Source organism: Coturnix japonica, chromosome 26, assembly GCF_001577835.2.
Source record: "Coturnix japonica isolate 7356 chromosome 26, Coturnix japonica 2.1, whole genome shotgun sequence".
Lineage (NCBI taxonomy): Eukaryota > Metazoa > Chordata > Aves > Galliformes > Phasianidae > Coturnix > Coturnix japonica.
In genome coordinates, this window is record NC_029541.1 from 3,016,175 (window position 1) to 3,039,000 (window position 22,826).

The window sequence follows — 22,826 nt, forward strand, 5'->3', positions numbered from 1 at the left end:
CACACCAGTGTTCTGAGCAGGGGATCAATGTATGTGTACGTGCATGCAGGGAAATCCTGGAAGGATTTCAGGACTGCGGTTGCCTGCCTGAAAATTAAACAATAGGTCTGTGGATGGGGAGGAATGGCAAAGGGAAGCACATACATGGGAACCCTGCGGCTGTGAGTGGCAGGGGAAAAAATAGACTTAATACAAAGTAAAACCAACCCAAAACAAACAAACCCTGCGAGCAAACCTTGCAAGCACTTGAAAGCAATAGCCGTGTGAGCGGCGTCTGAAATCCATCCCATTAGCAAAACAAACCCAGCGACCCCTGACGCTGAGTTTTTCCACAGGGGTGGTTTCTTGCTGCTTCTTGCAGGGAAGTTTACTTATCAAGTGTGTGTTACTCCAAAGCTGTCTGCCCTTCACTCTGAGCCCTCAGATTCCTGGTGGCTGACCATACATGCCAGCAGCTCTGTAGGATGTTCCTGAGCCTCAGAGCCCCAAGACACGGCAGCCTTCTGGTCAACCAGCATCCATTAGCACATCCTTCTTATCACATAGATATGGTTAATGATCCCACACAAGCTTGTACCTACATTTCTTAATTACTTCTAATTGACTACAGGGAGAAAGCGGAACAAGCCCTGCACGGCTGCATGTGTTGCAGGGGGTGAATCCATCCCCTCTCATCCACATCTCTTGCATTTTTTTATCGTGTTTTCTCACTCTTTTTCTGGGTACCATCAGTACTTACAGCATCTCTACCCCCCGAATTGATGGATTTGTTTTCCTCACTCTGATTCCAAGCTGTTTTAAATCACCCTGGCAGTGCTCTCCCTTCCATCGACACCCAGAAAGCTCAGCTCAACACAACACCCTTTGCTCAGGAGTTACGCAGCGTGGGGTCACAGGACAGGGAATGGTGAAACAAATCATCCCCGGTGGCTCCTGCAACTCTGCAGCTCCTGACACGGGGGCATTTGCTAAGCAAATATTTCACTGCTAGCAGAGCAGATGGAGAGACAGCTTATCCTTACAGCCACGGTGATGTACAGGAAGGAGGGAGGGCTGCAGGATGATGCTGTAAAGCTCAGACACCCAAGGGCCAGCTGCAGGCACACAGATCTGTAAGGACCTCCTGCTTTACACAGGGCATCCCCATGCAGTCCTAATGAGCACTTCTAAATCATGTAGCTAAAGAATTGGTGCTAAGAGGATGAATGCGAAGTTTCTTTATTCTCCTCCCCCCCCACCACCCAGACCAGGCTGTGCAACTGTTGCTTCTGTGCTTTGTGGGAGTGAAATCAAATGTCAAATATTCTGCTTTGGAAGGAGTTGGCAGGGGAACATGAAAGGCTCAAGGAGAGCTCCAAAGGACTGCAGATAAATTGGAGAGAAGCAGACAGGGCTGGGATGGGAGCCAGGGGGAGTGGGGAAGGACTGAGCTCTAGATTTTGGGATGAAGCAAATGCTTTCCCTCTGCTTTCAGCACGGAGCTGCTCTGAGCACGGAGGTCGGTGGGATCAACACAGAAGTGACATGGATGTGCCGGAAGCATCTGTGCACAACCACAGTGCAAGGCATAGTGCTGCACCCATGCAATGACTTGCTCCCACCCCACAGCAGCACAGAGCTCAGGACTGCTCCCAGTCTGTGCCATGGGAGCACATCTCCTTGCTGAACCCCACAGAAACTCAGTGTTTATGGGATCAGTTTTGCCATAGGCAAGTATCCTATTTCTTTCTTAGAAACCACAGACTTTGGGCAGCCCTCCCCAGCTCACTCTCAGCACAGCTGCTCCGCTGCCATTTCACTGTGGCAGATTTCCATCTTATTCCAGATCTTCAGACTGCAGGATACATTTGAGCTGTGCAAACTCAGTACTTCCAAGGGCGATTCCCATTCATTGCTCACAGCCTCAGTTTGGACCTCTCTCCTCTTCATGGTACCGACTCTCTGCAGCCATCAGGCTCCAGCCAGAGCACTCTGGAATGAAAGGAAAGCATCTCCCCCTCTGTTTTGTTGTGGATTGCCTGAAATGGGGCAGTGAGGATCAGCAGGGCTGACAGCATCCACACTATGACAGTGGGGAGGCTCCTAGGGCTACAACACACACCCCCAGAGGGCAGAGGGCAGCTCCAGGGGATGAAGGCTGTGCATGAAACCAGCAATCCAGGAGCACTCCATTGTTTGCTAATTCTCCTCACATCCTTCTGTTTCCCAATTAAGCACATCAGCTCCCTGTGTCCCTCCTGCAGCAGGTGGAGGCCTCCGCACACCGGGCGTGCAAAGCTCGCCGTTAACTCACAGGGTTAACTCAAGGCAATGCCACTTAATGGCATCCAGACATCCTCAGATGTAACCCTCCTCCTGTCTCCACCACCCACGAGGCACCAGCTCTATAAATCTGAATTACACAGTGGTGAGTAACAGCCAATAAAACGCTCAGCAGTCAGCGAACCCAAAAGTCTGGCTCAGCGCATGGGACTTCTGGTGTTGTTTTTGACTCAGAGAATGGAGCAGATGAGATGTGCTCCAGCTGAGGTCCTGCCTTATTTACACCATGTTGGCTCCCCAAAGCTGCAGGCTCCTGTGCACTGCTGGCCATAAATTCCCACTGTCATCTTTTTGGTTTGGCTTTCTACAGCCTTCGGGTTTGGCAACCTCTAACAACTCACACCACCCCTATGTTAAGAGCTATGCAAACACTAAGGATATGCTCCTCATAATACCGTGGTATAACATTGGAAGAGAAAACTTTATGACCACAAAGGGCCAAGAAGGGATGGGTGGCTGCCACAGGTGGGGGCTGACCCAGCCAAAGTGGCACAGTGATGGTAGCACAGTGATGGGGTTATGGTGGCACAGTGATGATGGCACAGCCATGATGGCAAGGCACAGGCTCAGTGTTACCTATGTGGCAGCTGTGATCACCTTACTTAAAATATATATGGGTAGATCAAAAAATGAAGCCATCATAAAGGATGCTCGGACAAAGCTACGTAAAACTGCAGCCTGCCAAGCTCACTGCAGGGAGCAGGCAGCCACGCCAGCAGCTCAGGAGCTCATTATCTGATCATCGATGGTTCCGATACCCAAACATTTCCCCTGCAGCAGATCAGCTCGGTTTCCAATACTTGCAGACAGCAATAAACCAGCACAGTCCTCTGTGTGTGGCATTAGGTCAATCTCTGGCTAAAGCTGAGCTCTGTAGCTGGGATCACACAGCTCAACCCCTGGGGGTCCTTACCTGCCTCTCTGACATCACGTACAGGTACTTGTGGTCAATGGAGAAAGCCATGTCCCGGAGCACCGGGCTCCCGTCCTTGAAAACCGTCACCACTTCATACTGAATTCCACCATGGGGAGGGCCATCTGCTCGGATCTGGAAGAAGCACAACCACATTGCAGGTGATTTCACAGCAGCCAAATGCAGGTTTTACTTTTGGGGGTGGAGGGTGAGGGGAAGAGGATAAAGTGAGGAAAAGGGGATCTCGTTCCAACCCTCAGCTTGGGACCTGGAGGTAGAGCAAGGAGCTGGCAAGCAGAGTGCATGCAGGAGTCAGAGCAGAGGCTCGTTCTGCACAGGATCTGAAGTCATTTCCCCATTGCAACAGAATGAAGGAGTAAGCTCTGTGCTGTAAGTAAGCACACAGATCACCCACGTGCCACGGCTGCAGTCACCAAATGCAACTGCAAGTTGCAAGAGCTGGAGGGGAGATTACAGCACTCCACAGCACAACCAGATTATTGCAGAGATGGTTTCTCTCTAAATGCATCAGGAGCAAGACTTAAACAACCACCACAGAAGCCTCTTAAGACACCACCTCTGCCCAACCCCTGGCAGATGTTGCTGCCATGCTGTTCCTCCCGAGCATCACTGAGAGAGCAGAGTGTTAACACATCCATACGTATGGCTGCAGATCCCACACCCCCAGCAGGCAGCTCCATGCCTGCAGAGCTCTACCCACGCTGTGACAATCCCCAGCGCCGCCAGGAACGTGCCTGTCTCCTCCAAAAGTTAATAATTGATGGCCTTGGGGGCTGCACGAGGGGAAAGGGAGGAGGAGAAACAAACAGTTGACATTGTCTTTCCTACCAGGATTTGCATATTTGAAAAGCCTTTGGATTGCAACACGGTGCCGGCGGTGCTGCAGATGCTGGCCATGTGCCACGTGCCAGGCTGGTGCCATGCAGTGACCCCAGGGCTGCAGAGCTGGGAGGGGGATGATGCTGGTGATGCTAAAGGCAGAGCCTGATGTCACAGAGGTGCGACAGCAGCAGAAAACACAGCAATATGCTCACACACACACACACACACACAGAGATGCTCCACGGAACCCTGCTCCAAATAAACCCTCTTCTTGGAAGCACTGCTGATGCCTCCTACCATACAGAGACACGGGATACACAGCTGGGTTCAGTTACTGCATCTCTTTCCTCCTTACCTGACTTTTCCATGACATAAAAGAAGGGCAAGGGAATGTGAGCAAAGGGAGAGCTGGCTTGGCACCCATGACACCTCAGACTCAAAAGCCCTGAGAACTCAGACAGCAAAATCCAAATAAAGAGGGTCACATCCTGCTTTAATTGCACCTGTGCCAATGGAGACACCTCAGCCCCTTCCGGAGCCGCTGGGAACCGGAGGTAGTTGGGACCTGCAAACCCCACTGGGGCACCACCACAATCCTGCACCAAATCCAGGGACACAGGGACAATGCCATGAAGTCACCCAAGGAACAAACAGCCCTGCCAGAGGCAGTCGCTTCCATGCAAACTCCTGATTAGCAGCCAGATGGGAATGGAAGCTGCAGACACAAAGGATCAGCAACCTTTGTACAAAACAACTGTTTTCCAGCCCTCCCTCGGGGGCACCGGCAGCTCGTTACGTTGAGCTTCTTTCTAGTAATGAGGTCAGACAGGGCTAATGAAGAGAGATACCACCGGATGAGCCTCATGCAGTTCAAATCCAACCAGGAGCTGTGGTCAGGGCCGGAGCCAGGAGCATTGCCCTGAGTAGCCGGGCTCTATGGGGCATCCCACCTGGCTCTGCCCCATCCCATGGCCAGGCAATGGCAGTACACCCCACACAGCTGTGTATCCAGCTGTGAGAGCCCAGCAGATCCAGCTGTGAGCACCCCCACACAGTGCCTGGGCAATAGGAGGAGGTGAACCCGGTGATGCCAGGGTGTTTCACTGCCTCTCTCCCTGAGAGTTTAGTTTCCATGTCAACAGATGATGATGTCAGACGAGAAGAAGGATGATTCCTGTGCATGCGGAAGAAGAAAGGGATCATCTCTGCAGCAGGAAACCTCTTGCTGATGTCTGGAGGGAGAAATAATCCCTCTGCCTACCTTACAGGTGTCTTCCCGGAGCTAAATGTATGCTCATAAATAAACATGGTGCCACAGACACCGGGAAGATAAAGGGTAAAGGTGATGAAACAGACCCTAAAGGTGCTCTTTATAAAGGTCTGAGGCTTTGGAGGAGAGATGGGGGTGCTCATTTCTGAGTGCCTGGGAAGCAAAGCTGACCCAACATCGTGATTCCAACCTGATGGGAGATGTAGGATGGGGCTGGGCTGAGGGCAGCCATTATTCTCTGTGTCCCCACAGCCCTTCCTTGCAGTACAACCAGGATGAAAAGGCATGGGAGAAAATCACAGTGTGCAGCAATGGGTGGGAGTGCAGCAAAACAGGGTGCAGGGAGATGCCTGCAGTGCTGGCAACATAAACCAAAGGTGTTCAATACAAGAGTCACGCTCACTGCAGGAGACAGGAGGGCAGAAGACGGGCTCATACATTCAGGTGTGAATTGGAGAAGTCACTTGGGACAGATACAGCACTTTCCTCAGTTGCTCTCGGTGTGTGTTTACAAATATGGCCTGAAAAGCACCTAACGACATAATCTGCAAATCCCAATATCAGCAGTGGCTCAGAGCAGCAGCCCCAGCAGAACACCCCCACGTGATGAAGCAGAACGCTTTTCCATTCAGGAAACCACAGTCCTTCAAAGGCACAGTGCAGATTTTTGAGCCTAATACCCCCACAATGCAGCCTGCAGGCATAAGCTCTGCATTATCTTAGGAGATTAGCAAAATACTATATTGTGGCACGTATATGTAGCACCCATGGTGATAAGTGCGTGAGCCATTCAGGGATCTAATACAACGTGGAGCTCCCACGTATGCATTATGCTGAGGTTTCAGGTATTCATCTTGCCCAGCTGGTACCCACATTTGGATTCCATTCCAGTTCCTCCCAGCAGGCTTCCATTAGAAGACACTGAATCTCTTTGTAGGAACTTTCCGTGATTAAATTACCTGTCTGCTTTCATTATGAGCATTTCAATGAGGGTGGCTCTCGTGATGAAATGCTTGTGCCAGAAAACAGCTCAGTATTCCATGGCTGCAGGGACTGATTCCCCATCCCAGATGCGAAGTCACCCATTGGGTTGGTCGGGTGGCAGATCCCAAATCCTCCCTATATACCACAGCCTGGAGGAGCCCTGAGAACACCAAGGGGGTGCTGAGATCACAGAATCATTTGGGTTGGAAAAGGTCTTTAAGATCATCACATCCAACCCCAATGGGGTATTGGCTCTGTGTGTGTAATAGTGACAAAGCTCAAAGCCCAGCCAACCCTGCAGCCTGCAGACTGCTCCCTTCGTGCTGGGATTTCCAGCCCTTGAGGGCGAATGCCATCAAACAACATTGCATTTGCATCAAATGGGCTCCTCTCCTAGAGCTGCAATGGCTCTGGGAATGCGCACTGGAGCGTTACTGCAATCCACTGCCTGAAATAGAAACAGAAAATAAGAACAGCCCTCACGGCCAAGGTGCATCTCTGCAGAACTGCCCTTTTTTTTGTGCTCCTTAAGGCTGCATGTTTTGGCTCATGGATATTTCCCATTACAGCTTCCCTGTAAAGCTCCAGGATGGATTTTTTTTTTGCTGGAAATTCAGCAGAAGGACTGAGGCTGCAGCAGGGCTCAGAGCCACAATGAGCAATGAGGTTTGGGCTGCCCTCCCCTTCCTCCTCCACCCACTGTTCTGCAGGGTTTCTCCTATCCCAACCTGGCACTGAGGGCAGTTCCTACAAGCCAGACACTCAGCGGAGCAGAAGATCCCAAAGACAGGATGAGATAAATAAATACCGGCCCAGATCTTCTGCATTCGTTCTCCTCCACCAAATCATCTTTGTGGAAGGGATTTATGTTTCCTAATCCAGTTTAATTAAGCTGGGCTGTACATAACCACATCCAACCGACGAGCTGAGACACTGGGATGGAGCACGCTTCCTCACGGCATCAATGCACCCAACAGCCCACACCGAAGCCACTGCCACCACTAGGAACAAGCACAACAGGCTGCAGGGAGGGGAGAACCCAGAACAGAAACTGCACATCATCTCTAGATGAGAAGTTTTCAAGAGCCCTTGAGGCCCTTTATGAAATTGTTCTGCATGTGAAGTACCTCTTCAGCTGCCAATGAGCACCGCTGGCATCGGAACGCTTTGGGATGCCCTGGGACTGGGTCAGAGCCACTTGCACATCATTGATAAAGCAGAGGGTAGTGAAGATTTGCTGGGGATCACACAGTGAGCCCATAGCAGATCTGGGATACAAACCTGGTGCATGGGGCTGTGCTCACACCACCAGGTAGCACCCCAATGCAGCACTGCCTGTTCCCTCCCATATAGAAGCTGGGTACCCCCCATTCCCATCTGGGACCTGAGGAGCTGACATCCCTCTGCACTCAGGGACAGCACAGGGTGATGGGGCACAGTGCTCTCCACGTGGGAAGTCTCCCCTTTGAATTTAAAGTGAAACAATAATCCCATTACGTATCTTTCCCTTAAATCACAGACATGTCCGTGAGGAAGTTAATGACAACCCTTACATGCACGTTCAATTTAAATCAGCATATCCAATTAACTTCATTACCTGGAGGCCCCCACGCATTCCAGTCTCTTTCTCTCCTGTCATCTTTTCTTTATGCATTTTTTTTTCCCCCATACTGGGACAGAATCCATCTGTCTTGGTGAGCATCACCCTCATTCCTACCCCTTTAGGGGAGACCTACGGAGAGATTCATGGCAGAAAACACAGTGATACCAGACTGGGTGGCTATGGCAAAAGGATCCTCTCACCCTGGGAGGAGGAAATCCCTCCTTCCCAGAGCTGCAGTGCAGAAACATTAAATACATTCAGTGATCCCTACTGGGCTGTCCTCATAAAGATCACTGGGGAGAAGCAGCTCTTTGTAAAGAGCTCCAGCAGCGCACAGGCATTGCAAGGGAACTGCAAGCAGGAGTTTTTTCTTGGGTACTGTGGTACCACGGATGCTCCTTCCATTGACACAAATACAGGTTTATCAGCCCTGCACAGTGAGGGGGGGGGACAGCGGTGAGCTCAAGCCTGAGCTCATGCTGATCAGCCATCATGACCCACATTATTTATAGATCTGAGGTTCCTGCAAATCCAATACTCATGTCAAAAAATGTCTCTGCGTGTGTCTTTCACACCCACGTGTTTCTCAGCTCTGGCAGTGTTGCTAAGTACTCCATCACCACCTGGAAACAGGAGCACTCCCTGGGGTGCAGCACATCGGAGCAAAGGGGCAAACCCACTGACCTGGCAGCAAAGCAGCACCAATGAGCTCAGCTCCACATCCCCAGCACTGAGGCTGCAGAGCTGCTCACAGGAGCTGGGCTTTCTTCCCACCTGCTCCCTGCACGAGGGCTGCAAACCTTCTGCACGTGCAGCTGAGGTGAGGAGAGACCTCACTCATATCACCTCCAAGGGTCTGAGCTCATCTGCAGAGAAGGCAAGATACGTTAAAAACAAAAAGAAAACGCTGCCTTTCCTTCTGTCCTGAAGCTTCAGCTGCACTCCAAGGGTTCTCATAACAATGATGCTGAAGATCTCGGCTGTTTCAGCATCCCCTACATGTCCCAAGCATTGGACACTAAAGCTCAAAGCACTGTGAGCACACTCAGACCTATCCATGACCCCACCAGCACTGCCCCCTTATTTCCTTCTTCCATCTTTCTGCAGAGCTGATCCTTCAAGGCAAAACAGGGAGGGTGGCACTGTGGCACCATGCAGAGACTAATCAGCAGCCCCACGTCTTTAATTTATTACTGCATGAGAGGCTCACCAGAACAAAGCTGCCAGTTCAGGAGATCATTCCCCCCTATAAGACTTTGTATTTGAAAAGCTGTCGGCTCCCACCTTGTCACAGCCCTATTTGCAGTAGCACAACTTGAACAACGTGCCACCTCATGCAAATGAGCTGCTAATTAATTAATTAGCGTTCTTCTAAGGGATGGGTTCATTAGGAGAGGGTATGGGGAGGTAGCCAGGCTGGGTCACCTTCCTCTGCAGTGCACCTGCAGCACTGGGTCCAGCACCCCGTGCCAACATCCTGGCTGAAGCTGCAGGTAGATCTGTTGGCATGGAGGGCTCAGGAATCGGCTTCTAGGGATGGGAGCAGAGACAACTGCATGAGCTCAGGGCTGTCGGTCCAGCACCTTCCAACAGCATCAAAGCACACCCCATTAGAAGCACAGAGCCTGAGAGCATCCTGCAGGTTTACCCCCCATGGAAGAGGAGAGACTGGGGCACTGCAGCTGTTAAAGAACCTCTTCACTTCTAAGTAAGTCGCCCTGGAATAAAGAGCCGCAATGTGCAACGACTTCCCCTTTCTTTTGTCAGCAATAAGCACCCTTTTCCCTTTATATCCCTGTATTATTTTTAAAGAGGCGGCTCCGTGCTGCTCTGGGAAATGGGAAGCACTGAGTGCTGCTTGCAGGCTTGATGTTTTGGCACAGAGTGAGGAAACCATCAAAGAAACTGAGTGTTGGCCTCGGAGAGCCAGCAATGAGCTGGGTGTCTCTGCATCACAAGAGCTTCACTCACCTCCCTGCAATGTGCTCCTCCACCCTCCCTTATTCCTCCCCGACTTACCCTGCTGCCTTCTGCTGCTTTTATCAGTTCCTATCCTTACAGTGGGAAAGGGAATGAAAGGAGGTGGTTAAAGCAGCCCCAGCAAGGCTTGGGAATAAAGGCCACTTGGACAGATGGGTTAACACAGGGCTCGCTCCCTATGGAGAGAGAAGCCCTCACGGTGCCATGTGAAAGCTCTGCTTTGCCCTCCAGCTCTGGTCAGCAGGTGGGGGCAGGAAGTTCCTCAGGAAATATCATTCCCTTTCCTCATCACAAACACCATGAAAGAAATATGTTTCGAATGAGCCGGGCTTCCTGCACAACACCACCGTGAGCCAAAGTGCACACGACCAGAAGCCAAAGCCTACAAGGAAACAGAAGAACCCGACTTTTTGTTATCTTGTGGCTCCAAAACCTTCAGTGTTACTCATCAAATATCACCTTGTTCGGTCAGAAATGTGAAGGAATTTCAGAGCCTGGAGCCCCACTTCCACTAATGGGGCTTCCACTAATGGGCAGCAATGGGGCTGCCCCACAATTGCTGCCCATCCCACACACCTCACCCCAATTGTGCCAATCCCATATTGCAGCCATGGTCCAACATCAGCAGCAGGAGATGGGCTCAGGATGGGGTTTGTGGATGGTAGAGTTGCAGCCACACTGCACTGCTGCTTTCGTTGCTGTAATTGACCTGTAGATAAACACATGGCTTCTGCCCTAATCCCCTGCAGCCTCATGAACATCAGCCACGCTAAATTCTTCATGTAATTAAGAGAAAAACCCTAATCCAGTGTAATTAGCTCCCTGATTGCCAACGGGTGGGCAGAAAAGCACTGTTTGAACAGCAATTCAGGTCTAGCTGGTTAGGCAAACACCACGTGCAGTGGTTCAATCCTTGAACAGAGGCAACACCCCTTTGCTGTCCTCCATGTCTGTGATCCTCAGTAGCACTGAGCAGTGGGGCTGATGTCCCCAGGGCTGCTCCTCCATAGTAATGTCCTAAAGCAAAGCAGGTCCCCAGGAACCACACAGCAGCTTCTCCCTTGGCCCCAGAGCATCCCTCAGTGCTGCTACCCAAGGCTCTGATGCAGACACTGTCCAGCTGTGAGCAATGCATCTCTCACAGGGACATTTGTGGCACTGTCCAGAATCCATCCCAGGTTCTGTAGGGCCTCAGGGAGCATTTTCCTTTTCCATTCATCCGAACAGAGGCAAAATCTTACGAGTGAAGTGTTAGAAATTGGGAAAGTGGAAACAGATGGGAGAGGAATGAGGAACGTGAAAGGATGTGTCAGGGAGAGTAGAGAGCACAGCCAGGATGTGCCTTCACCAAACCAAACAGCCCATCTCCAGCAGGTTGGAATGACTGGGGCCACTTAATGCTGCAGTGCTCACGATGCCCTTGATTGGGCTCTGAGCTGCCCATATCTGTTTCTCTGCCCCCATCACTCTGCTGCTCTGTAAACAACCCGGCACCGAGCAGAGCGAGCTGCTCTTTTGTATCAAAGCCAGGGAGATTTCTTTATACCAAAATGAGCGCAAATTTATCAACTCAAAGCTTCTTTTAAAGAGAAGCCCCCGAGGAGAGCGAGCCCAGCTGCTCGACTGCATTGCACTGAGCCAACCCCCCCCTCCATCCTGCCTCCCTTCAAACCAGCACAGCTCACACAGCCGAGCTGTGCCCGATGGGCTGCGGTTGGAGCGGTCAGTAGCAATGTGGTCTATTTCATTTCTCAGTAATTCCTCCAGCTTTGGGGAAATCCTTCCTGCCAAAATCCCACTAACACCCATGTGTCACTGGTGTGGGAGCGTGTTGACTGGTTTGTGGTCTCTCTGCCTTACATCCAACACAAATTCTCCCCTCAATCCCCAGTAAACCAAGGCAATCAGCGGCCCATGGGAGCTGCTATATGAGCTGCATGTGGTTCATCCAGACGCTGGCTGCTTTATTTCTCCCTCTCCCCATTCCACGTCCAGCAGGGCACGGTCAGGACCAGCCCAGCTCTTCTTGGAAGCAGCTGGGGATGGGCAACAGAGCTCCAGCACCTTCTGCCTCTGGCTCATGTTAATGGAGCCACAATACAGCCACGGCACAACCATTTCCATCACATTTATACCCACAGAGCCTCCTCCCCGCAGCCAGCTTTTTTCCCATATAATTCCATCTGTATTTAATCCCAGACAAACACAAACAAAAACAACACAAGCAACGATCTCATCTCCCTAAGGCCGTCGCTTTCTACATCGGTTACAGCCAACTCCAATTAGCAGAAAAGCAACACGAGGAGCTCAACAAGCCGCTGCAGCACTGGGAACTTAGCAGCCTGCACTGCCCCTTCCCTCCTGCATTACATGCCCTGTCATTTGCTAGACTGAATGTGTGCTGAGCTCAGGGTCGGGCAGGGCGCTGGTGGCCTCATTAGCACAGCTCTGTGCACCCACACCTGCAGGCAACCTGCACGCTTTGATTTATAAGAGGATCCCAAAGCCTCTACAAGTGCTCAGAGGAAGTTTTCTCGGTCACTCCAGCCTATTAACCTGCACTTGAGGCGGCTTTTCTGCAGCCCATGCTGTTAACCAGTTCCCTGCCAGGCTGCCAGCGGGTGCTCAGGTTGGATATTGGTTGGAAATTGCTTCTCTTAAAGAGCAGTGATGCACCAATGGAGCAGTGGGGTCACCATCCCTGGAGCACTGCAGGATGTGCTCAGTGGGCACAGAGGGCTGGATTTGGGATCTCAGAGGTCTTTTCCAACTGGAATGACTCTGTGCTTCCACTATTGGCTTTATGGTCTCACCAGTGCTCCCATCCCTGCCCAGGGTGCAGCAGCTCAGCACACTGCTGCAAACTCAGCTCTTTCGTGTGAGCAGACAGCTCTCCCTCTATCAGCGAGCTATTTCGGGCAACGGTTTCAAATGGAAATCTGTATTTTATTAATTACACGTCTGCGTTGCTGCAGAACCCTTTCATGTGCTTCCCAGCTGGATCAATCTGCAGCCATGAAGGAAAGCATTAAACCCAGCATCCGCAGTGTGGGATCAGGTCCTTACCTGCAGCCCGACAGCCCCATTGTCACCCTGGGTTCCAGTGGCTGTCAGAGGGATGGGTGGCAATAGGGGACGACCATTCACATTGCTGAGAATCCTTCCTACAGGGCTGGCTTTCCCTTGTATTGCTCTGCTCATCTCCTGTTGCGCATTCGCAGCTGAATAGGATTTCCTCAATCCATGCCTTTTGCTGCCACGTCGGAATATCAGAAAGCAGAGTCTGCAGGCAGAAGGATTTATCCACCTGTCCCAACTGCAGAACAGATTGGCTCTATGGACAAGCAGGGTTGTGTGGGTGCATTAGTGAGCAGCTTAGCACAGGTGCTGGCAAAGCAGCAAGCCTCAGTGTGTTACTGGGAGAAGTCAAAGCAGATTTTAGGGCAGCTCTCATTATGTGATTTCCCCCCCGAGCCAAATTCGTTGCACTGATATCATTCAGGTGAAACCTGAGGCCCCCATCAGCACTGGGGAGGCTGCAGGACAGCAGTGGTCCCCAGCCCAGCAAATATCAAACCTCTCCCAGCAGGAAGCTCCAAGCATGTTATTGAGGCGTCCTTGGGCCAGAGCAGCAGCAATGGGTTCTGCTGTCCCAAACTGCTCTCAGCTGAACAAGAGGGGCACAAGGCTGAAAACATTTCCTCCCGAGCAAACAGACTTGCACTTGGGAGTGTGCAGAAATCAAAGCAACAAAAGGTCTCTGCAGCCAACTGCAATGTAGCTGACAAGCAGGCTCGTCACTTTGTGCCTCCATCTGGCGGGGACATACTTTCCATTTCAGCAAGTGCTAGAATGGGTGGACAGCAAAAGGAAATGTGAAAACAGCAAAGAAACGAGAAGAATGAAAACCTGCGGGACAACACTGCTGCCCTGTTATGAATACTGTGCAGCTATTCATATGAAAATCCATACGGCTGCTACTGTTGCATGCACTCTTCTTACACAGCATGAAATTAAAATTCCTCTTCAGTATCACGTTGCCAGCACTACGGAGCAACTTCAGACCGAGCAAGCAGACAATTCCTCCTTTGGCTTCCCCAGCTGGGATTGAGAGCTGCTGGGGTGAGGGAGATGAAGTCTATTGCCCACGGTAAGAAATGCTGCTTCCAAAACAAATCCGAATGCAGTTTCACATGCGTAATTCCCCCCCCCCCCCCCCCCCCCCCATGCCAATTCCCTTCTTATCTCCCCAGAACAAACTCTGCACGCGGGCTCATTTCAAGGAGAGCTTCACCCACAGTCCAGCCAAGTGTCAGCGGATCTGCTGGAAATGCAAATGGAGATGATGGTGCAAAAGAGTCTCGGGCTTAGAGATGGCGGGTGAGGGTGAGAGAAGGCAAGCCCTATAGACCCCATAGAACCCCATAGATCCCCATAGAACCCCATAGAACCCCATAGAACCCCATAGATCCCCATAGAACCCCATAGAACCCCATAGAACCCCATAGATCCCCATAGAGACCCCATAGAGACCCATAGAGACTTATTGACCCTCCAGGCAGGGATAGGGGTGGCTGAAGCTCCGCCACAAAATAATGTTTCATTATCACCGTAAAAAATATCACCAGGTTTCCTTATTATGCATGCAGAGAAATTGCAAGCACGAGGAGAACCCATCCGCTGCGCCGTAGCGTGATGCAGAATTAATCCCCCCAGGTTACAGGATTCCTCATAAATGGCAAATGGGACGATATCCACTGCATTACATTTTATCACGCTTCATGTCAAAACATCCCCCGCCCGGGAGCCTTTCAGTGATGCTATCACAAGCCCAGCCTTATTTGGGGAAGAAGAGTTAAACTCAAACAGCAGCAAACTAGCACTGTGAGGCCAACACAGACCCTTCACACCTATACAGAGCATATTTGCTATTTAGTGTTATTAATAGGAATGCTAATGCAAACTGGCTGCCGTGCCCCGGCACACCCCAAGGGAGTGCAAAACACTTCACAAATGCATCCGATGGGGTAAACTTCTCCAGCAAAGTGGCTGCTGCTGTGGGCTTTGCTCCGTGGCACGCTTGTAAGGCTCTGGGCTTTTGCTTGGGCACTGAACCGAAAAGAAAAGGGTCTGATTATCTCCTCCAGCACCTTGGTGGTGACCTGGAGCAGTGACCCTTTCCTGTCACTCTCCATTTGCTCTGTGTGTTTTGCATGAGGACGGGGCAAAGCCCTGCAGTGGGCACAGGCTGCAGCTGTACACAGTGCAGATGGTGGGGTTGGGGTGCAGCGATGCAGGCAATGGGGATCCAAGTGGGACCTCTAAAACCAGTCGCAGCCATTTGTGCCATGGGTGCACCACTTCATCCTCCTTTTGCAGACATTAAATTTGTCTTCATTTTCCATCCCCGGTCTGTTCTCTGTGGGGCCGTGCAAGGGGAACAGAAAGCACAGAAGTGGTGGAGGGATTTGCTATGTATTGCTGCAGCATGAATAAATGATGCACAGGTCCCCACTGCTATCTGAGCAAAAACATTGCGTAAAAGAAGGCAAGAGGAGGTGTGAAAGGCTCTGGCCGAGGTTCCCCTTGTGCTCTGTACAACTGCAGCTCCTGATCTCAGAGCACCACATCCTCCCATTGCCCCAAACCACACAGGGCAGGAGTTTGCTCCCTGCAGGAACCCACCCTGCACCCTACAAGCAGCACGGAGGAGCACACACATGCACATCCCCGTGCACATGCATGCTATGATAGGTGCAATTTCAAGCAATTTCCCTGCCAGTTCTCTCTGCAATCTCATGTAATCTCCTCCCAAAGGGAATCAAAGACCCCGTGGTGCCTTTGCTTGGCCATAAAGAATACAAATCACCACCCCGACGGCTGTGAATAATGCAGAGTGGTGCAGCAGAGAAGTGGGATGGAAGGGGGCTGCCTGCTCCCAGCTCCCATTGCTGTGGCTCCATGTAAATACTGCAGGCATTGGCCTGCATGTGCCCACAGCTCCATGCACAGTTCCTGGGTTCAAAGGCACAGCATGGGATGCTTCCTCCTCCATGCTATCAAACAGCAGCAACAGTTCAGCCACAGCAAGACCAGGCATTGCAAATATCTCCTCTTCATAATGCAAACTGCAGCGCAGGGAGGCAACAGAAAAGGAGAGGGAACAACCACAGGTGGGTTTTACATCGCCATTACAAACTGGGAGAGAGATCCCTCAGGGCACACAAAACTATAGTAAAATCCCCCTTTTTCCCCCCCCAACTTCATTTTAGACTGACAGAGAGCTGCGGATTGAACACAGATGTGCTCATTCTGGGATCTTGCTGTAACCTAAACCACAATTCCCTGCTAAGCTGTTCCCACATTTGTGGATTGATGCGTCCAGATGCACGGGCTGCCAGCACAACCTGCAGAGCTGCTCCTCCTGGGACCTGCAGCCAATTCCCAGCACTGTCAATCTCCTTTTCATGGACAAAACCAGCAGGAACAGCACGGCCAGGTAGGAACATGACAGCCTGGGGTAACTGTCACGTACCGGAGCAGGGATGCAATATTTATCTGCCTGGGCACATGGGAGATTCATGTGCCTGCAGAGCTGTGAGCATATGGAGCCATAGCAGCAGGTGAAAGTGGTGGGGAGAATCTGGGAGAACAACAACCAAACTGCAGACCTTGGGAATCTGAGCTATTTCTCCTGACTAAACCCACAAGCTTTGGAAAATGATTCCCTAAAAGCGCATGCATTCAATCTCACTTAAATTCCTCCATCACCGTAACATTGCTTGGATCACAATCCCCTGCCTAAGCCAAACCCCATTGCCCATGGGGCACAGATTGGGGCTGGGAAGTGGCTGTGAGCACAAATCCCCCCCCGTGTTGGACACAGTGCTGCTCTGGGCTCAGCCACCACGCACCATGCACAGGGACAAAGGGAGGATGCTGGCAGCGATGTGCAAAGAGCTGAGCATCCTTCTGGGCCACGACATGCAGATCCACCTGGAGGAAATAAACTGAAGGCAGCTGAGGGGTAGGCTGATATTTAGTCAAAGCGCATCAAAATCAGTGGAAGGGCTTATTTCAGGACTGATGGGAAATAGACCTTCGTGCTTGTAAAGGATTAATGCATATAAACAGCCAGTGAGCTGCCCAGCCCCTTCGTAGCTGGAAAAGCTTCACTGAGAAGGGACTGAGATCCTAAGAGGGGAAACCCAGGGGACACCCACGGGGAGCTGCCATCATCAGTGCACATCAGGAGAGAAACCACAGGCCTGTGGGCTCTCAGCCCATGCTGCATTCATCCCCAGCCAGGTCACGAGCTCAGTACTGGCCATGGCCCAAATGATGCCAATAAAAACACCGACAGATGAACAGGCGTAGAGCAGCTGCTTGGGAAGCTTGGGGTAAAGGTGGGTTGGGGGGGGGGGGAAGGAATTAAATTAATCCCTTCATTATCAACCTGACCCCTGGAAAAAATCTGAAGGAATGGCTGTGAAGGTTCACAGCAGAGCACTGAAGGCAGGAGATCAGCTAACACAGCATCTGCCAGCCCAGACGGGCTCAGCTCTAATCCCCCACTCCAGCTGGGACGTGGCCATTGGGATCCAGCACGGCACTAAGTTGAGCTGTGTGGTGCAGTGCTGAGTTGGTGCACAGCTCTGCCAACCCCATCCGAGAATCACACGACGGCCTGGGTTGGAAGGGACCTTTAAAGGCCATCTGGTCCCACTCTCTGCAGTAAGCAGGGACACCTACAGCTCAATCAGGTGTTCAGAGCCCCATCCAGCCTGAAGCATCTGTAGGGATGCTTGGCACCACCTCTCTGTGCCAATGCCCCACTATCCTTATTGTAATGAACTATTTTCTTATATCCCCTTATCCAAGTTCCAAACCCAGTTGCTATGTTCCTCCAGGTCTAATCCCTCTCAAAACCACCAGCATTGTGGGGTGGAAGGGGGAGCAGAGCCAAGCATTGTGGCCCCAGGCACAAGAGGGGCTATGGGTTGGGAGGGCTGCGAGGGGGTGGGAAGGGCACATTGGGAGCACTGTGGATGGCTATCAGATAAAGTAACAGCAGGACTGGGGCATGGATGCCTGACCACATTGGGAATGAGACCAAAACCCAAGGACTCATTTTTCACAGGGCACTGAGCAGCCATCAGACATTAATGACTTCTGGCACCCGCTGCCCTGGGTCAGATTCCAATCAATGACCCCAAGTGAAGGGTTCTGCCTTCCCCATTGGCAACCCTGGAGTATCCCGCACTGTATTGAGGATCCTTGGCTGGGCACAGGGTGACCCCACCAACATGCATCACAGAGAAGAGGCTGCTTCCCCGGGAGGAATCAAAGCCTCATTGACACGTGAATTATGAATGAAACTTTAAGCTTTTAAACTTTTAACCTGTGCATTTCTAAGAAAGTCTTAATTTAGCCAGAGACGCGGGAGGGAAGAACAATGGTGCAATGGAAGGTAGAAGGCTTTTAAAACACGCCCTGGGTTACGATGAATATTTCATGCACTAAGCCATTCCCAAGGGGAAAATGAAATCCTGACCCCACTGCCCAAAGCCGTGCTGGCTGTTAGGAGACCTGGGCTCTGCTTGGGCTGCTGTGGTACTCAAACCTCGTACCAGCACCTATTGATTTAAACCCTGTCCAGCTTTCACTCTGTTGGAAATCACCCAAAAACTGCCTCTCCGACCGGTGCTGAATGGGATTTTGTTTGTTTTCAGGACAGCAGCAGAGCTGGCACAGGGCTGGGAGCTGAGCACAGCCGGGAGCAAAGCACACACAGAGAGATGAGATGCTGCTGCCCTGCAGCCAAGCACCCCCAGCACCAGGCCAGGGTATATTAACTGGGCAGAAGGTCTGCAAAACCCGCTCTGAGCACAGAGAGAAGGTCTTATAAAGCAATACATAGCAGGAAAATTGCCTTTAGAAAGCTATCCCAATGTGGCACGATGTCCCTCCATCAGCAAACCCAAGCTGGCACTGTTATACAGGCACAGGTATATTTGTATTTAAAGCTTCTTAGGCATCAAAGCATCACTGCCAGACTCATCTGTGCTCAAAATTCTCCTTACATTTTAAGTGTTTGGAGCTTAAAACAACCACACTCAGTTCAGCTGCCCAAGAGAATGCAGCTTGGGCTTGGAGGGGGGGTGGAACCGGGGGGTTAATAGGGGCTCTGCCCAGCTAAGCCAGCAGTGCTCCCCTCCTGCAGAGGAGGGAACAAAACCCATCAGTCAGCCCCAGATGATAAATAGAAGAGATGAAAGTTGGTGTGAAACTAAACAAAGCCCCAGGTGGCCCCCTGCCTGGGGCGCTTCTGCTAATTTTAGCTTCCCTGCTCCTTCCCTGGGCTGTTTGGTTCAATGACTGTCAGGTTCGGAGCATTTACTTTGCTGCGAGTGCCCAAAATGCTGAGCACGGGGATGGAGAGAGGACTGAAGAGCTGGGCTGGGTGCCCTGCGGGGTCTCAGGGCTGAGCCACTGTGACATGAACCCCAACCCCCAGGGCAGCAGCAGAGGCTGAGGGGGAGAGCTTTGTATTTATTCCACGAGAGGAAAAAAAGCAGCAGCCTCACAGAAGCATCCTATACAGCAGAATGTATTTAAATACCTAATGAAGGAATAAATCTGCGAGAGGCAGACATTTACTGCATCCTCCTTCACACAGAGCCTTTATTGTGGGTGCGGGGCCACGGCTGCACCTGCGCTGCTGGGTGATGGATGTGACCACATCCCATTGCGGGGGGCTTTACCTGTCAGGGGGATATTGAGCACTCCCAGGCTGCACATCCATCCCGACAGCATCCTGCACACAGACACAGTGCAGGTCCCAGGGCACTGCAGGGGAAAAGTACAATGTGTGGAGATGTGGTGCTATTGAATGATGCTGAGGCTGAGCTGTGCAAAGCAAGGATGGGTGTGCAGGGTGCTGGGTGGGCACCCAGGGCTCTGTGCAGAGCATGGAGAGCTGCAGAGTTTCATGGCACAGCAGCAAAAGCTGCTCATAACATGAACTCAGGGCTTTACCAGAGGGAACAGCAAAAAGAAATTGAAAGCTGCAATGCTTTCCCTACAGGGCAGGCAGGGAGCAGCCAACATTTTCCCTGACTCTCCTCTCCTTCTCTGCCTTGTGTTAAACCTTTCAGCACCAGATAACAGCATTCGGTCCTGCTGCCATGAGGGATGGCCAGAGATGCTCTGCAGGGCTCAGCCAGCCTGAGTGGTACACAACACACCACAGCCCATCAGAGCTTGCAGACATGGAGCAGGAGCTGCCATCATGCTGTGCTATGAACACCCACAAGCATCACACTGTGTGCCTGGCTCTATCAGAGCTATTGCTCCACACTAGCACAGCCCGCAGTGGTTTTGCCCCATCCTTGCAGCCAATAAAAGTCAGTGTAAGGTGCTGGGGATGAGATATAGGAGCTCATCTGCCTGCTTCACATTTTGCATTTCAGGAAACTAAGTGTTCCAGCAAGCATTCAAAGCAGGCTCTGTGATGGAGCAGTAGCAAAGCAGCACAGTGTGTGCACTCAGCCCATCTCCAGCACCAGCCCATCCCCATCCATCATTTGGTTTCAGTTTTACTTCCCCCTCCCAAAACAGCATCCAAACCCCCCTGACCTCTGCCTGCCCTCCTCCCCCCAATACCAAAGGTCGATGCTGATATTCAGGGGTCAGCAGGAAGAAATGCAGCGGGGTCAGAGGGGAGGGAAGCAGCAGGCTGGAATTTCACTTCTCCCCAATCATTTGCTTCCATGAAGCAGCAGCCAGAGCCCCTAAAAGTGCAGGGCAGTGGGGCCCTCTCACAAGCTGGGAGGTCTTTGGGATGATCAGATATGGGGCACAAGGTTCTAGATGGGGGGGATGCAGTGCTGCACCCTATGATGGCTAAGCATTAAAGGAGAATATACTGAATCCACAGGAAAGCCATCATTCAGACTGGTAAGGAAATAGAGTGCCGTGCTCAAGCCCTGTTTGGGTGCCCCAATTCAGCCCCATTCTGAGGGATGGCACAGACTGCAGGGGCTGAGCATCACAGCTGCGAGGGGGGAAGATGCTGCGAGAGCAAAACATGCTGTTTTCATGTAAATGTCCCTAGTAATAAAAACGAAGGAAGAAAGCCACGCGTCCAAACAAGAAATTGTGCTAGAGAAGCAGAAATGCTTCTAAAAAGAGTGCTTTATCGATGCGTTCCAGCAGGCATCGGCTGCGCTTTAAGGCTCCTTAAGGAACAGCACGTGGCTCTGCAGGGCTCAGGGCTGTGCCTCTGATCGGAGGTTCCCATCCAGAGATGGATCCAGCAGAGCAGCCCACCATCCCCTTCACACCCCCAGCCCCACCTGCCCCTCAACCTGCTCCTCCCAGGTCCTTCTCATGACTTATTTCACAGTGCCATGACCAAACTCTCAGTGCTAAAGGCTGGGCTGAGCACCTGCACCCACCACTCCTGCTTTGCAGGACACTCAGGCTGCAAAGCATAAGGCCTGCAGGCAGGTTTATGAGATTAAAGCCCAGCACATGATAAATAATTTAGCAGCGTACCACAAAATAAGAAAGAAAACCACCAAAAAAAAAGCAACCCACCAAACCCCACGCTGTATAATAAGTAGGCTGTAAGATGCGCACGTTCATTTCAAATGCACATCTCTTTTATCTGCATGCATCTGTGAGATGCAAAGAACCAACAGAGAAGGAGCAACCAGGAGGAGGTGTGGGTCCTGGAGAAGCCATTTCCAATCACTGCTGCTGGTTGCACTTTGTAGACCTGAGGTCCTTAGGAGAAGGAAGGGTGGTGGGCAGAGCATGCCCACCATTTGTGGTTTCCATTTTTGCTCTTTTTACCCCAATGAGGCATTTATAGAAGCAACTCAGCGTGGTCACCTTGCAGCATTTCCTACCACGCGGGGATTTAAGATGCTACAAATGGACCCAAACATGCATTGTTTGACCTCGGTGAGGATCTTAAAAGCCTGCAGTGCAACACATACCCCAAGGAGAGCACAATGTTCTCACTCATGGATGGAGAAGCAGAAGCCAAGAACGTGGCCAGAGCACAGCACAACTTCAGGTTCACACCCAGAGGGAAGCAGGCAGCAAAACCAACGTGAATTCATAGAGCAGTTTGGCATTTACTGAACTATGTGAAAATGCTGCTCTGCCTCCAGCAGGAACCGGAGGAGGAATAACTTCTGCCTCACTTCATCCTCATAAAGGAGATAATGCCTCCTCCTATGCAAGGTGTGGGGATTCATTACCTTCTAAATACATCCAAGATAAAAAAGACACAAGTGCATAAGTGGGAGAGCTTCGTGGTAACTGTATGTGCCACATATGGAGGTTCACTCTGCCCTTGTGATGCTCAGGGCCATTGGTGAGGCCTGGGACCAAACCCCCAAGGAGCAGAACCCACACACACAACCCCCTTGAGTCTCTTACAATCTCACTGCTCTGCGGCCCCACTCCACTTGGAAGCAAATCAAACGCCATTGTTGCACTTTGCATTTCAAGCTGATTTTTCAAGGTGCCCGAGCCTGGTAAGCAGCCTTCTCATCACCACCCGTGAGCCAAGGAATGGATTAAAGCTGCCTCTGAGCCCACCTGGCTCCATTTCACATAGCAGCTCCCGAACACCTGCCCCTCAGCTCTCCAGCAGCACTAAAACACATCCAAAATTCTCCTTTCTTTCATTTTCCTTCTGCCAGGCAACAGATAACAGAACTGGAGGAGAGATGCTGGGAGAAGAGGAGCCAATTTCACGCCTCCAAGGGGCAATGGGGATGTTCCTGAGCTGCTCCATCCCCTGAAGGGACACGGGGTGATACTGAGCAGCTGCTGCCATTGCTGCTGTGGGGTTTATGGGCTGGAACAGCCCCACAGCCTCTGGGCTCCTCTGC

The 22,826-nt window shown here is 51.5% G+C and overlaps 1 protein-coding gene across 1 annotated transcript in view; it reads right to left on the reverse strand.

Annotated features, from left to right (window-relative positions):
* PLXNA2 (plexin A2) overlaps nt 1-22,826 on the reverse strand; it is a 294,027-nt gene that overhangs the window by 51,248 nt on the left and 219,953 nt on the right. The window contains exon 9 of the mRNA XM_032449324.1: nt 3,236-3,370. Coding sequence (XP_032305215.1) covers nt 3,236-3,370 — 135 coding nt within the window. The remainder of the gene's footprint in view (nt 1-3,235; nt 3,371-22,826) is intronic.